Below are 15,194 nucleotides of genomic sequence, written 5' to 3' on the forward strand. Positions count from 1 at the left end.
TTTAAAAAGGACCGCTCTGCTTCACCTCAAGGAAGTTAGAGTTGGGAGGCGGAGGACAACACTTGCAGGAGGAAGATGAGTTGGGAGGAGAAGAGGATAAAGGACAGATTCACTGTTAATTTACATTCTGTATTGTTTAGAAGGTATTTGGAAGAATAAAATCTGTTATTTGAACCTGAAATTGTGTGCATTACAGTTCTGTCTGGAGTTTGGGGCTCGATAGCACCCCCTGGTCCTTCACAGGCGGGATAGCTTGAAGACTTCTAATAGACAGCACTTGGACATTAATCACTCCTCCATTCACACCGCCAGAACACACAAACGTTTACAGGTGGAATGCCTCTCACCCCAACCATTGACGCTCCTTGGCCCACCTTGTTTTAATGCTGATTGGTGATTTGATTACATTTAATTTTGGCAGGATTAACGTGTCATCATGAATTGAAATGCAACACACCTGGAGCAGCTGCTAAGTGAACTGCAAAGCAATTCCTTTGCCGTTCGTTATCTATGGACATAATTTAAAATGTGATACGCTTCAACCGCTACCTAAATCATTTAGGCCTATGTATAATTAGGTAGCAGTTTTTATTGAAATAACTTAGGGGAAAAAAAGCTCGAGGGATCATTTTTCAACTTTCCTCTGTATCAGTGATTGCTCCCAACCTCCCCTCCCAATCCATTTTGTTCATTTTCCTATGACGTTAAAGTAAAGGTAACAAACAGAAAATCAAAGGGATTCAGCTTAAGAATGGTCTTGTAGCCACTTCCTCCCTCCAGGACCAGGACTGCCCACTCCTTCTCTAGAATATATCATTTGCATTATCTGAAACTATTACGAAACCCACAATTTATCAATTCCACTGTTGTTTGCAATCACTTACAAAATGACATACTGTATTTACTGTTTTACACTTTTGCATGAAATAGTTCCAAAGCCCAATTCAAATATTTATTCTAAGCACAATACAGACTTACATGATTACTGTTACGTGAAAATTTCCAAAATAAAAACAATCACCAAGATGTGACATAAAAAGGCAAAAACTCAAATAGTGAGCAGCAAGTGACTAAAGTGATCTGGGTGTGGGGAAAACACGGCTAAATGAAAAACCCTCTAGGGTGGTAATGGAGGGGGGCTGAATGTGAAGTGGGTGGAAGTGTTGATGAAAAACATGAAAAAAAAAAAAGTTCTTATCTCTAAAGATTCACAAGATTGTGCAATTTGTGAGGAACAAGGGTAAAGGTTATTAAAGCAGTTTATAGTCAGAGTCGCCATTGTAACGTTTAGACCTGTAATTATAGGAGTTACCTGCTTTTGGGAATACTTTTCGGTTTTAAAGCATTTGTCTTGTCAACAAAGTGCATATTTAAGATCACTACAACAACTGCAAAACTCAATCTAATTGCTCCGTTGCTTAATTTATTGGACATATCAGGAGACTGCAAGCAAAACATGCAGTCTGAGCAAAAAAAAAAAAAAACCAGCTCATCTTGTAGTTACCTGATGCCAACGTAAATATTGACTCTTACTGAATTCAGAAGAATTATTTTTATATAGTCTAAAACAGTACTCTTGTTTATGTGATTTATTTAATGTTTAACATAAGACAATAAACTTCTCGTTCATTAAAAATTTCCTCATGAAACAAACTGAGTGCACAATTATGCAAATGTATATTCTGAAATACTGCACAACATTTTAGATTTTTAATAATAGAACTATATACACGAAGAACAATGCAAGAGAACTATTCCAAGTATATTTGTAGTGAAATGTTAGCAAGGAGAATGTGCAACTGCAGCCGAATGGGAGGAGGCAACAGCACATCCTGCACATGTCACAGGCACTCAGCGAGGCTTCCACAATGAATTACCAAGCACTCAGAATTGAAACAAATCTCTCTATTACAATAAAAAATCCTGGGACGAGACGTAACTTTTTCAGAGAGATATTTTCATGTCCCCTGAGATGAGACTTTGTCTCGAGATTTAACCACGCCTGGGGCTGGAAATAAAAGACAAAGAGTAGATGACAAAGTAGACCGCTGTAAAGAATTCAAAATTGTTGTCGCAATAAACATGCAGAGCAGGTTAGAGATAATGAAAGTACTAAAATTCAAACATCTCAAAAAATGATACTAAAGATCGCATTATAACAAACAACTGGAAATTATTACTATGTGAAATGACGTAAGAGCAAAAAGAGACTGAATATAAACTTTAAGTTGGAGACTTGTAGATCATGTAATTCATGTTGCCATCAGGGAAAAGTAGTGTTTCTTCCCATTGAAGAGGCGTATCCACGTCAATTAAAAGATTTGTTGCTTGGTGAAAGTGAAATCCACATACGCAAGTGGCAGAGACGCAAAGTGGCTGGTGTGTAGTGCAGGCCCAGGGACGGTGGGGGGCAAGCAAGCAGGAGGCAAAGCCCCCTACTGTTATTTAAAAGTGAAGATTTTTAGCAAACATGTACAATGCAGATACTATCCTGATTATAGCAAACATATGCATTAATTTAAAGTTTCTGTATCTTTCTAGAAAAGAAAAACTTAAGGCTCCTCATTTCAAACATTAACTATCCACTATGAATACAGATCTGGGGAAAAAAAAAAGATCATTGTACAGCAGATTAATATGTTAATATTTTAGGACTTAAATTTACAGCATTTTCATTCTTTTGTGACAATTTTGTAATTGTGTTAACTTGAAAATTCATTCTCTATGGTTCACATTAATTTTCTTACTGTTTGATGACTTCACTGTTTTTTATTTAAGGACAGAGATCCTGTTGTATGTGTCAACTGATGATATGTCAGAATCTATCGTATTTATGAATAGTCAAATAATATTTATTTATTATTAAGCTTCTGTAAAAAGCTAAATTTCCCCCAAAAATAAATAAAGTTCTACCTGTATTTCTTTCTATTTAACAACAGGTTGTGATAAATCAAATTGTATTTAAGTAAGTAAATAAATAAATAAATAAATTAAAAAAAAATTATATATATATAAAATGTTTTTTTCTAAGAATATCTGGTTCATGATAAACCACTCATGACAATTACAGTTTATGCCCAATTATGAATATTGGTCCGATTGTTGACCCCAACTTATCCTACTGAAATAATTACTGACTTTTTGTTAAACCATAAATAATACAGTGAAACTGAAAAGACATTCTCCGTGGTGAAAGGCTACACATCAAATCTTTCACAGAATCATCCGATTTGTGGTAAAAGGAGGTTTAGGATTAAAAAAAAAAATCCAAGCAATCAGTTTCATTTAAGATTAATGCTGAAAGGCGACAGCAGCCTATTAGGAAGAAATAATCAGATCACAACTGAATACAAATTTTGCAATGATTGGTTCACAAATGAAATAGGTATAAAACATTACAGCTACATTTTATCTTAAAAACAACACACAAAAATAACAGACTTAAAATGGACAGGTCTGTATTGTTCCCACTGATAAAATTTTATAGTATATTTTTATGTTAGGTGATCACATGTGCTTCTGTCATATTACTGATTTGTTTTCAATGTTTTCTCTAAACGGCAAGAATGCTGTTCGAGATTCTTTGGTAGACTACACCATTAACAATGAATTCTCCAGGAAGAAGCTGGAATCATCTTTGAAGATGCTAGCCAACTTCAGTTCAGCGGGCTTAAAACTGAGGGGACTTCAGATCTGGATGTCAGTGGATTTCAGGAATCAAATTTCACCACAAATGAGTGGTCTGGATGCCTTACACTTGCTGATCCACAGAAGGTGCTCAACATCTGTTGGCGGTAAAAGGAATGGAGGAAAGAATCTGCTACACAATCCGCTGGTCTTTCCGTGGTGTTGTTCCCTTGTGCCTCCCAGATCTTTCCTGATGGCATGGAGAACCCTTCTGCAAAAACCATTGCGAGCATCATCCCTGATATACCTCGACATGCTGGACTGATTACAGTTTCTCTCAGAGCATATTAAACTCTCTTGACAACTGTAAGGATGTCACCATGATCAAACCCTGCCCAGCAACAGCTGTTTTAAAGACACCAAGTCACCATGTCAGTCTTCATGCAAGCTGGATCAAGGCTTGTTTCTGTTGTCACAGAAATATCGGGGGAAAAAAAGGCAAAATTAAACAGTAATCCTGTGTCTTTTAGTCCAGCACCACTGCCAGAAGGCCACACTGATTGAGTTATCAAGAGCGAATCTTTAATATGAGATTTGGAATGCAGGGACAGAGTGAACCCTGGATTTGTGAGGTGGCAGTGTTAACCACAACATCGCTCTACTGCCCACTTTATTATACCAAATTTAATTACAAATAACACAGAAGAGGCGTTCATGAACAATGTGTGGCTCCCTGCAGACAGATTTAGTGGAAAGGTAGAAGGTTTAGAAATGCATCACATAGAAGGGAGGTGACACATGAAGATGAAAAGGTTTTTGCAGTCCATCCATAATTAGGTATAGTTTAAGGGAAGCCATCTTACTTGGTTGACAGCCAAAGTGTGGCACAAAGTGAAGTTGACTCAAAGCAGGTTCCGTTCTTTTAAAACAAATGAAAGGTAAATACAAACTCCTAAAAGCCTCCTTATGAGCTTTTACTGAGAATTTGATGATGAGACACTCAAAAGCACACCGAATGGAGGAGTTGTTCGATTTGAATCACAGCTGATGATCCTCAGTGATGTGGAACTGAAGATAAGCTGCATCTAGGCAACATGAGAAGTGTTTTGACATTTTCTGACTTTTATAATGTGCTGTAGTTTATATGGGCCAGGCTTACACACCTCTGCTAGTATTAACATGACTATCTATCAGTCCCCCTGCTCTAAAGTTTCAATCATTTTTCTCATTGTTTATTCTCCTCTTTCCATGTTCAAATTCATTTACGTCTTTGCCAAATTACTTTACGCTGATTTTCAAAAATTTGTTTGTTTAATTTTCAAAGAATTCATTCAAGTCATGTAAATAATATATTCCTTGTTGCAAGGAATGAATGTGAAGATCTTTTAGCTAAAAAGTTTATAAAATCTATTGGGTGTCAGTCAAGACAACCAAGAATGAACACAGCTTTCTACATACAATAGAGCATTCAGCCATAGAAGCCGTGGAAAAACACAGCCACTGTCAGCAAGATGATACCGTTCACATTGACTACGTTTCTCCAGAGTGGCGCCTCACTGGTATCAGTCAGCTTCTTTTCCATTGCCTTCTTTTCTTCTGGGCTGAGTGTGGGCGTTGGATCTTGGCTGAATCCACAAAACCAATTGTAAAATTTTTTGAGGCAGCCAGGGGGCTCCACTGGACCTGAAAAGGAGACACAAAACAAGATGAGTCAAATGCCGACTCTACTCTGCTCGGGGCCTTCAGTTCCAGTAAAATGTTATAAAAATGCAAAATGCAGAGCACCATGAAGAAGTAGAACCAGAATAAAACACCCTGCCAATCACTTTCTAACCTGCTTATTCAGGTCGGTATCACTAGGAGCCATTACATATGCCAGCCTCACTGGGCACAGGGATTGAACCCACCTGTTACTGCAAATCACAAATATGGTCTAAAACACCAACTACTGGTATATAAGCACACAAACCTGAGGCACAGCGAACATCTACTGTATTCTCATTTTTCCTATGCCATTTTAATGAGGCTACACCTTCATTTGCAGTAAGCCCTTACTTGACGTACAAGCATGAATGTTCAGGCCAGGCTACCATAAGGGCAAAAAAGCAAGCTAGCTTGGGGTGGAGTAGCTGCTCTTTTGGCAAATATTTAACTGCAGCCCATAAGTGGGGCCAGTTTATGTGAACGTACCACACATATTCCAACAGCAGCCATTCAATGGTCTCCTTGGGATCACACACACAGCTCAGTCAATGGTGTGTCATATTTTTAATTAGTCATTTGAATTTTTATCTTGAGTTTATCATCACAGACAGACTTAACACTTCCTGACCATCTTATGTTTTGAGTAATAACTCTCCCGGAGCCATAATTGTGCTCTTATACCACTGTGTGTTACAACTGGTCTAATCCTAACACTAATATACTGTTCTCTCTGGATACGCATCCGTATTATTATGTGGTTCCTTACTTATAGACACTTTAGTCTTGAATATAAAAGTTTATAATGAAATGTAGGCTTATTTGCTGTATTGAGCACCTTCCAAAGTTGTACACTGTGAATGGTGTTAGACAAGATAAAGATGGATTGATTGACTTCAAATCCACGTTAAGATCCAAAACTATGAATAACATCATGAAGATACTAAACAAATCTTCAAGACAATTGCTGCATTCACAGGCCATAAGAATTTTTGGACTTGCCATTTGTGATGTTGCATCTTCGCAGAAATACAAGGTCAGTGTTGATTTGCTGCCTGATCACTATAAAATACCATAAAAGATCATCTTTCATTTTCTTCCCCCGCCCATGGGAACTAGTGTTAGCAAGGGCTCAAGTGGCAGGAAGAAGAAAGACCATCAGAAGTTGGCCAAATGGCGGGAGCAAGTAGGCGGGTACTAGAAGGCGGCTCTCCTCCGGTAGGCAGCAGCTAGAATGACTACCGTCTCAGAAAGGCAGAGCTTGTGCTGTTGTTCAAGCGTTCCCAGACGGGCCTTGTAGGTTTATTGTGTTCCGTAGTCTCTAGATAACCTAGACCTTTCTGTATTATTTTTGTTTGGATTAATTCTTTTAATTCTACACCTCCTGGCCTTTATTTTGGGTTAAAGGGTCACAACAAGTGCAACAATGGACATCATAAGTAGGATTAGGCTCCCATGTTAGGAACCAGTGGTACACTCCAGTGGCTTTCTGTTTACCAACACTTTTCTAAGAAGGATATCCTCCTGTCAGTTTGCACTCATGTATAATATTTGCCACATATCTAAGCAGAATATCTAAACTGTGTGCTAGTCAAATAATAAACCAGGGTGGCCTTTAATCCTTCTGCACCGTTAAAAGGATGAATGGTTTCTTTTCTATGCTCTGTCTAACTGCATGCAATATACCTTGGTCCTCGTTTGGTTGCTCCTGAACCTCAAGGTTGTCAGACTCCAAGTCCACTCGCTCCTCTACACTGTTGCGCAAACTCCAGCAAAGGCGGTACAGCTGAAAGGTAAAGAAGACGCATTTCAGACAACAGTTGAGACATCTGTAAATGGCACAAGATTTCAAGAACACCAATCAGCAAATGAAAGCTGGAAGCCCTGTGATATGAGGCACGCATGATGTTCAAAACGTGTTCGTTAGTGTGTGTTAGCACTGATGGGGACATTAGTTTGGGCTGTTCGGACTAATAAGTTGGGCCATTTTGTAAGTATTTCTAGAATTGAAAATAATATCTAATTAGCCAGACCACCTTAAGACATCTTGTTACCAGTCTAAAGTTGTAATAAAGACAGCTGATCTTCGAGAAGTGCTGGCATTCAAAATGACAAGAAGAGAATTCTCTGTTGTGAATTTCATTAGAAATCGCAGTTCCACTCATCTCACCAAGTAATTTGGCTTTCTTCACAGAATGATTATTTTTTTTAGGTAATGTAATGGTAACATATTACAGTAAAGCAGAGACAATTTGGCACCATTTTAAACAGAAAGATACATAATTGAGGACATAAGAGAGCCTTTAGAACACCTTCTGGCCAGACAGTTAAGTACCATCACAATAAGTTCAGCATGAATCCTAATGGAGTACAATGACAATGCAGCGGTTCTGGTTTCAAATCGCCCCCCCAAGACGTTGTCCATGTTGAGTCTCCTTATTCTCCTCTTGTCTGCACGATTTTGCACACTTGCACTTTGGTGTCTTATGACATGCCTAAAGATGCCTGTTTTATAGCAAATGCTGGTTCTAAACTGACCCAGTACGAGTGGGCTCCAAGGTGTGTCCCATAAAACATCTTTGCCCAATAACTTATAATTCAGATTTTATAACTCACAACAGAACTCTCCACAAATGACTCTAAAACTTACTTTGAGCAGCTTTTTGCAGTCCCTCATATACTAACATTTTCAGCATTTTTTATGTATTCACATTCCTCAGATGCACAGTAGATATAAGACAGATGGATGCAGGTTTGCCAGATCAGGTGGTGCTTCCTAGCTTGAACAGCAGAGGGCAATGTAACACAATAAAAAAACTAGACATTTGCCACTATGAAAAATAAGGTAAAGCACCCATCTTTCGAGTTCTGTTCATTTTCACGCATCTGAGCAGTCCATCATTCTTTTAGTATCCATACCTGCTTTATCTCATTTAAAGTCACAAAGGTCAGAGCCTATCCTGACCGCGTCACACCCAAGACAAGCCAAACCACTGCAGGGCATACTCATTATTAGGGGGCTTGTTTAAAGTTGCCAGTTAAGCTAACATGCCTGTCTTTGGTATGCTGGAGGAAAATTGTAGTATCTCAAGAAAAACCTGATCAAAAAAGGAGAGAACATTCAAACTCAACACAGACGTGACCAAACCACTGTTCCACTGTGCCCCCCAGTAATGCATTAACTGTTAAAATAAACTTTGTGGATAAGGTTTTGATAGTAAAGGGGCATGCCAGTGTTTGTGGACAACTTACATGCTTGTCATCAATAGGCTTGGTCATCAAAGAGACAGAGACCACAATGATGCAGGTGATTCCAAAGAGAATGAGGGCAAAGTAGAGATAGTGAATACCACAGATGATGTAAGGGCACTGGCTGGGCTTCACACAGCTGCCTGTGCCAAAGGCAAATTCAGCTATCATTCGTGACAGCCCAATCAACAGGCCAATGACCAGGCCATAAAAGGCACCCTGTGAAAAGGAAAAATTGAATTGTTAAAAGTCAATGAAGGAATACTTAAAAAAAACTCAGAATAAGAAGAGGTTAAACATAATCGCTGGATCAACGCAAAAAATAAAATTCTAGAAATGTGCAAGCAGCTGTGAATCAGGGCATAAGGCTGGAGAAAGCATCAATAATGTATTACTAGCACAGCACAGGAGAATACAAGACTCCGAATAAAAAAAAAAAAAAAAGCCAGGCAGATTTAATACCTAAAAGATCTGGAGTGAGAAACTCATTTTTCTAGGCTTTGAATATTCTGTTTTGAGACTGGCATTTCCCCTTCAAGTGCTTATTTAGGATGTGGCAGCATGAAATACAACACTGCTTATAATGTAAAAGCCTCACAGGAACCAGGATCACATTTTGTTCTGTTCTCACACAAAGATGTGAAAACTGGAGCCTGTTGAGATTTTGGCAAAATGGTTGTTAATTGACTCGTTTATTGAATTTCTTCCTAAAAGAGAAATTCATGAAGTTATCATTACAGGTCTTACTCAAACTGCTGAACAATTGTCCTACATAATGCAAATGATTTGCGTCTTTGTCCCAGTTCCTAAGAATGTGGTAACTGTCTGTAAGCACAATAAGCAAGTGCTGATCTAGTTTGGTGAAAAGATGGATGTGCCGTGTTGTCATTTTGCTGGTATTGCTTTGGTGGCGATTTTATGAGCAGCGTTGCCATTCCGTTCACAACAGACAGAATGTTGGAGGAGAAGATGGCTTTACTGTGATCTGCTTCGACACGACAGCAAAAGCAAACAGCAGACTCTGGGCAATAAAAAAATCTTTTAATAATTAAATACTGAAAAGGCAACACTTAAGTCATTATGCATTGTGCAACATTAACTTCTAGAATCCAAAAATGTGTGAGAAAAGAAAAAACAGCAGCAAAGTGTGTTTACAATTTAGTATGGTACATTCTTAGTGACATTTTGGGACTGGTGGAGTGCCATGTCCTATGTTGACCAGGTATGCTGCTTCATTGCTGACTGACTACAATTCAGTTTTCATCTTGCTTTTTGGTAGAACACACAGAGACGGGACATCTGTCTTTTCAAATCACAACATTGGGGCGAGAGTGTCCTCTGCACAATATAACTTCATTTATTAAAATGTTGATTAACCATGTTAAAAGAGTACAAGGATAGAAAGGGGCTTCAGATAAAAATTAGAAGTCACTTAAACTAAAATATAAAGCAATTTAGAGTACAGGGTTTTTAAACAAAGGAGATGCAAGATTAGAAACAGAAAAATATAGAATGCATACAACATTAAATCAGCTTAATGAAAGTTAGAATTAAATCAGAGGAAACGACAGTAGAAACACAAATCATCCACCTATCTTCCTAAACCCGACGGATCCCATCGGAGTTCACATGGGAATTATCTGAGGGGAAATCAGAAAAACAAACTATTAAAAAAAAATAAAAAAATGTATACATATATAAAAATCTTGGACGGGAGACTAGGGAGACGAGACATGATCTTCTCGGAAGACAATTTGACGTCCCGCGAAAGAAGGCAGTCAGATAACATTTAAAACCAGTTCACGGACATCTAACCTAGCAGTTGCTGGAATGCTTTTGGCAGACACGCATCATGTGCTCACAGCTCTTAAAACAACGACAAGCAACAAGCAGAAGATGCAGCTCGCCAGCAGCAGCAAGCCAGCAGATGATCCGACTGCTTCTCTTTAGCATGCGTTCAGCCACCCTAAGACCCCCCCCCCTTCACAACGCGAGCGACAGAGATACGAAGTGGCAAAAAGAACAGCTGCTGTACAGGCTTTGAAATGATCAACGCGCAGAGCAACATGCAGAAAACGCAGCTTGCCAGCAGCAGCAGCAGCAACAAGCCAGTAGATGATCCAACCGCTTCTCCTTAGTGTAGGTTCAGCCGCCCCCCTTCACAATGCGAGCAGCGTTATACGTCCTGCGAGAAAGAGATTTAACCATGCCCGGGACCAGAAATAAAGGACAAGTACAGTATTGTTTCTGCAAAAGTTTTAAAGTAAAAGTGAAAATAATGCATATGTAACAATTCCCATGAAAATAACAATCTCTTTAAATTGTATATCTGGTAAACCAACCCCGGGGGAGCAGACCCCCTAGTATACTTGGGAATCATCTGAAGGGAAATCAGAAAAGCAAACTATTAAATGAAAAATAAATAAAAATTTATGTGTGCACAATTATTAGGCAAGTTGTATTTTTGGGATTAATTTTAATATGAAACAAATAAAGTGCCATCAGTTAATCCAAAATGTTATTGAACCTGAAACCTGAATGTTACGCAAAGGAAATGTGAGTGTGAACATCATCAGGGGAATACACGTGTGTGCACAATTATTAGGCAACTATTAGTGTGGAGAATTATTATGCAACTAAATCAAAAACTTACATTTTCCCAGTCTCCTTTGTTTATTTTCATCTGTTAAAGTGAGAATAATAAACAAACAACACATAATTTCCAAATAAACATTTCTGACATGGAAAAAAAAAAAAATCAGTGACCAATATAGCGCCCCTTCTTTTCAATAACAGCAATAAGCCTTCCATTCATGGAATGTCAGTTTCTGTTGTCGATCAACTTTTTGTGCAGCAGCAACCACAGCCTCCCAGACACTGTTCAGAGGGGTGGACTGTTTTCCTTCCCTGTAAATCTCATGTTGAAGAAGGGCTCACACGTTCTCAATAGGGTTTAGGTCAGGTGAGGAAGGGAGCCGTGTCACTATTCTGTCATCATTAAGGCCTTTACTGGCTAGCCACGCAGTGGAGAACTTCGATGCAAGTGATGGAGCATTGGCCTGCATAAAAATCATGGTCTTTTTCCTGTATCACTGTTTGAAGAAAGTGTCTTTGAAAAACTGGCAGTAGGTTTGGGAGTTGATTTTGAGTTCATCTTCAATGCAAAAAGGTCCAACTAGCTCATCTTTAATAATACCAACCCATATCCAGTACCCCACCTCCACCTTGCTGGCGTCTGAGTCAAAGTGGAGCTCTGTGCCCGTTACTTATCCAGCCACAGGACCATCCATCTGGTCCATCAAGTGTCACTCTCATCTCATCAGTCCATAAAAACTTTGAAAAATCTGTCTTCAGATACTCCTTGGCCCAGTCTTGCCGTTTCCGTTTATATGTCTTGTTCAGTGGTTGTCGGGTTTCAGCCCTCCTTACCTTGGCCATGTCTTTGAGCACTGAACACCTTGTCCTTCTCGGCACTCCAGGTAGGTTGCAGTTCTGGAATATGACAGCACTGGAGGATAATGGTTTCTTGGTTGCTTCACGTTTGATTCTTCTCAAATCTGTGGCAGTTAATTTGCGTCTTTATTTCTCAACACGTTTCTTTCGACCCTGTTGACTATTTGCAACAAAATGCTTGATGGTTCTGTGATCACACCCCAATATCTTAGCAATTTGGAAAGTGCTGCATCCCTCTGAAAGACTTTTTATAATTTTAGACTTTTCAGAGTCAGTTAAATCACTTTTTTGGCCCATTTTGCTTGAGGAAAAGAAGCTGCCTAATAATTATACACACCTTGATGTAGGGTGTTGATCTCCTTAGGTCACACCTTCCCTCATTACACAAATACACATCACCTGACATGCTTAAATCCAATAAGCATTCAAGTTAATACAGCTTGGAGTTGGAATATACGCATTAAAAATGATGATATGGTCAAAATACTCATTTGCCTAATAATTGTGCACACAGTATTTTATATATATATATTCATGGCATTTGTAGTCTGAATCACAATCTGATCGTATGGGTGGTTACCTACGCTTGTGGTTGGTCTGCAAGTCGGCAAACATCTACCACGGTGTCCTCTTTCAGTTGCGAGAAGCAGATCATAGGCCGTCCGAAGTTCGATTCCCAGAGAAAGGTTGCAGTGAGTGTGTACGCCTGATGAGCCCAGAATTAGGGCAAAACACATGTCGCATACTCTTTGCAGTATTTGACAGTAAAACTATTCAAAATCATATATATATTTCAGACTGAGATTAAGGTCAGATTATCACAGAACAGTAGCAAAAAAATAACATTTTAAAAAGCTAGTAATATTTGGAATAACTGAAGCGTGCCCATTTGTTCCTCTGAATTTAACACTGATGAGACAATAGACATGATGTATGATGATGTATGTATTCACTGATGTGTTATGTTCAAGTACAGACACATGGACACATCCATTAGGAATAATAATGGTGGCACTGAAAAAAATTAACAAGTATAATTTTAGAATCCTGTAGTTAAAACGTTTTGTTTTAACAGAACATAAATGGGCATTTTTAAGCTTTGTGACTGGGAAAACACAAAACTGACATCTCTGCAGTGTTTTAATGTGAATTTCCCCTTGGGATTAATAAAGTATCTATCTATCTATCTATCTCTATCTATCTAATGCAGAAGCAAGGCTCTATCATTCTATTGTGTAGCACTGATACTATTAACAGCTCTGAAAACTAACATCCTGTGAGTCGCTTCGTCTTGCATATCACGCTCCCTCATTAGGCACTCGACTTGTTCCACTTGTGGATGCTCGTAAACTGTCCTTAAATGCAAAATAAATGAGACCAAGGCTATTAAAAATGAGTGTCTTATTACCAAAATAAAAAGGGAAGGATATATAAACAAGAAGCAAATAACAACAAACAGAATCAAATCCTGACTGACCCAATAAACGTTGGTAGCCCTGTATGTCTGCTGGGGTGTCTGAAGCACATGCCCACTTATAATCATCACCAACAGTTCTCCTCTCACTTTATTTCACCACCCTGGCCATTCTTCCTTATAAAGCCAGTGAAACTATTGCCGTCACTCACCTCCTAATTCCATATGTACACACACACACACACAATATACATAATTATATTATTATTGACCTTCAGTTCCTCTCTGAATGCAGTGTTGGCCCCATGCATTTTCTCATGCATACTCTTTATATCTTAATATATGGTAGTACAAGTCTACAGGGTTCGGGTCTTTTTGTTGCTTATCCTATAGGCAGTTAATTGATTCTGTGTGAAGAAGACTGCTTAAGCATATCACTTATGTAGGTCATTTTCAGTTTATAGATATTTGCAATAAATGACTATTTCCCACAAAGGGTTACACATATTAACGATTCTGTGTTGGTCTTAAGGTGCAAATTCAAGACAGGGGGTCAAATTGAATTTAGGAGAGGTGATTGCGCTTGGTGCTGCCCCCGTGCCCTCAGATTTGCTCCTAGTAGCTTATTTATATGCAATATATTTGGATGGGTGGATGGATTTACTTTATTGTCATTCAGATCATACAACAAGGAGTGCACAGCTGAGCGATAATTGCGTTTCTCCAGGCTCAAAGTACGAACACAAAAATAAAGACAAGTGCACGTTATACAACAACAGACAGACATAATAGGTAGCATGACAAACAGAATATATGTATAATCCAATAGAATAGATGAACAGATGTAAAGAGTTAAGGTGACGAAAAAACATTCACATAATGCACAGACATAACAGCGGTTTTGGAGATGTGAGATTATGTATGTGAATATACATGTTACACACATTTGTTACACTACTGTTGTTTTTCATTATCAATTGATATTGTTATTTTTTATTACTATGCATACTATCTTCTCACTTACCTATTATTTGTTCGTCTTGCACTTGTCCTGTGTTTATGTTTATGTTGCCCCATGGCCCTGAGAAACACTATTTCGTGCACTATATGCTGCAATACTGCATATTAATGGTATGACAATAAAGCCACTTGGCTTGACTTATTTAGGTTTAGGAAAAAGCGGCAGCTCTTCTACCTATCTGGAATGAGTCATCTATACAAGGACAGCTAGTGAAAGTGCATAAGAAAGAACACAAACATTTCTTGGAATTTTTCTCTGCTTTTTGCAGCACAGATGATCAACTTGAAGAGCAGTGTTGCTTGAAAATTCAGAAAATGTGATAGGGATATACAAAAATGACATGTCTGAAATTACACGCTTGCAGTTTTTGAAAAAGGAACCGAGTTCACAAAATAAGGAAGTAGGCCAAAGAAAGGCGCTCAGCCGACAAGCACTTTTGTATTGTGAAAGTGAAAGAAGCTGAACTCTTCACTTTTTCAATCAGAACTTATCTGGAAATGAATTGCTTTTAATCTATCAAACAGTGCAACTTATCTAAAATATTGAATCTGCCATTCTTTAAGTTAACAGTGTACAAGCTGGACACAGGTGGTTGTGCTGAATGTGCAAACTAGAGGCTTGCACAAGGTATCAACAAGGCTGCTCCTACACACCTGGCAGGGAATGGCTACATCATTCGCAATTAATTTATGGAGTCAGAAGCTAGACACTTTCAATGTCGGGGCTGTG

The 15,194-nt window shown here is 38.5% G+C and overlaps 1 protein-coding gene across 1 annotated transcript in view; it reads right to left on the reverse strand.

The window, feature by feature from the left end:
• Positions 1–3,047: 3,047 nt before the first annotated feature.
• The window catches only part of LOC120540820 (sodium/glucose cotransporter 1-like), a 28,550-nt gene continuing 16,403 nt past the window's right edge, over positions 3,048–15,194 (reverse strand). The window contains exons 13-15 of the mRNA XM_039771895.1: positions 8,581–8,796; positions 7,015–7,114; positions 3,048–5,310 (exon numbers count right to left, since the gene is read on the reverse strand). Of these exons, the coding sequence (XP_039627829.1) occupies positions 5,096–5,310; positions 7,015–7,114; positions 8,581–8,796 (531 nt within the window). The 3' untranslated portion in view covers positions 3,048–5,095. The remainder of the gene's footprint in view (positions 5,311–7,014; positions 7,115–8,580; positions 8,797–15,194) is intronic.

The sequence above is a fragment of the Polypterus senegalus genome, chromosome 12 (genome assembly GCF_016835505.1).
Source record: "Polypterus senegalus isolate Bchr_013 chromosome 12, ASM1683550v1, whole genome shotgun sequence".
NCBI lineage: Eukaryota > Metazoa > Chordata > Cladistia > Polypteriformes > Polypteridae > Polypterus > Polypterus senegalus.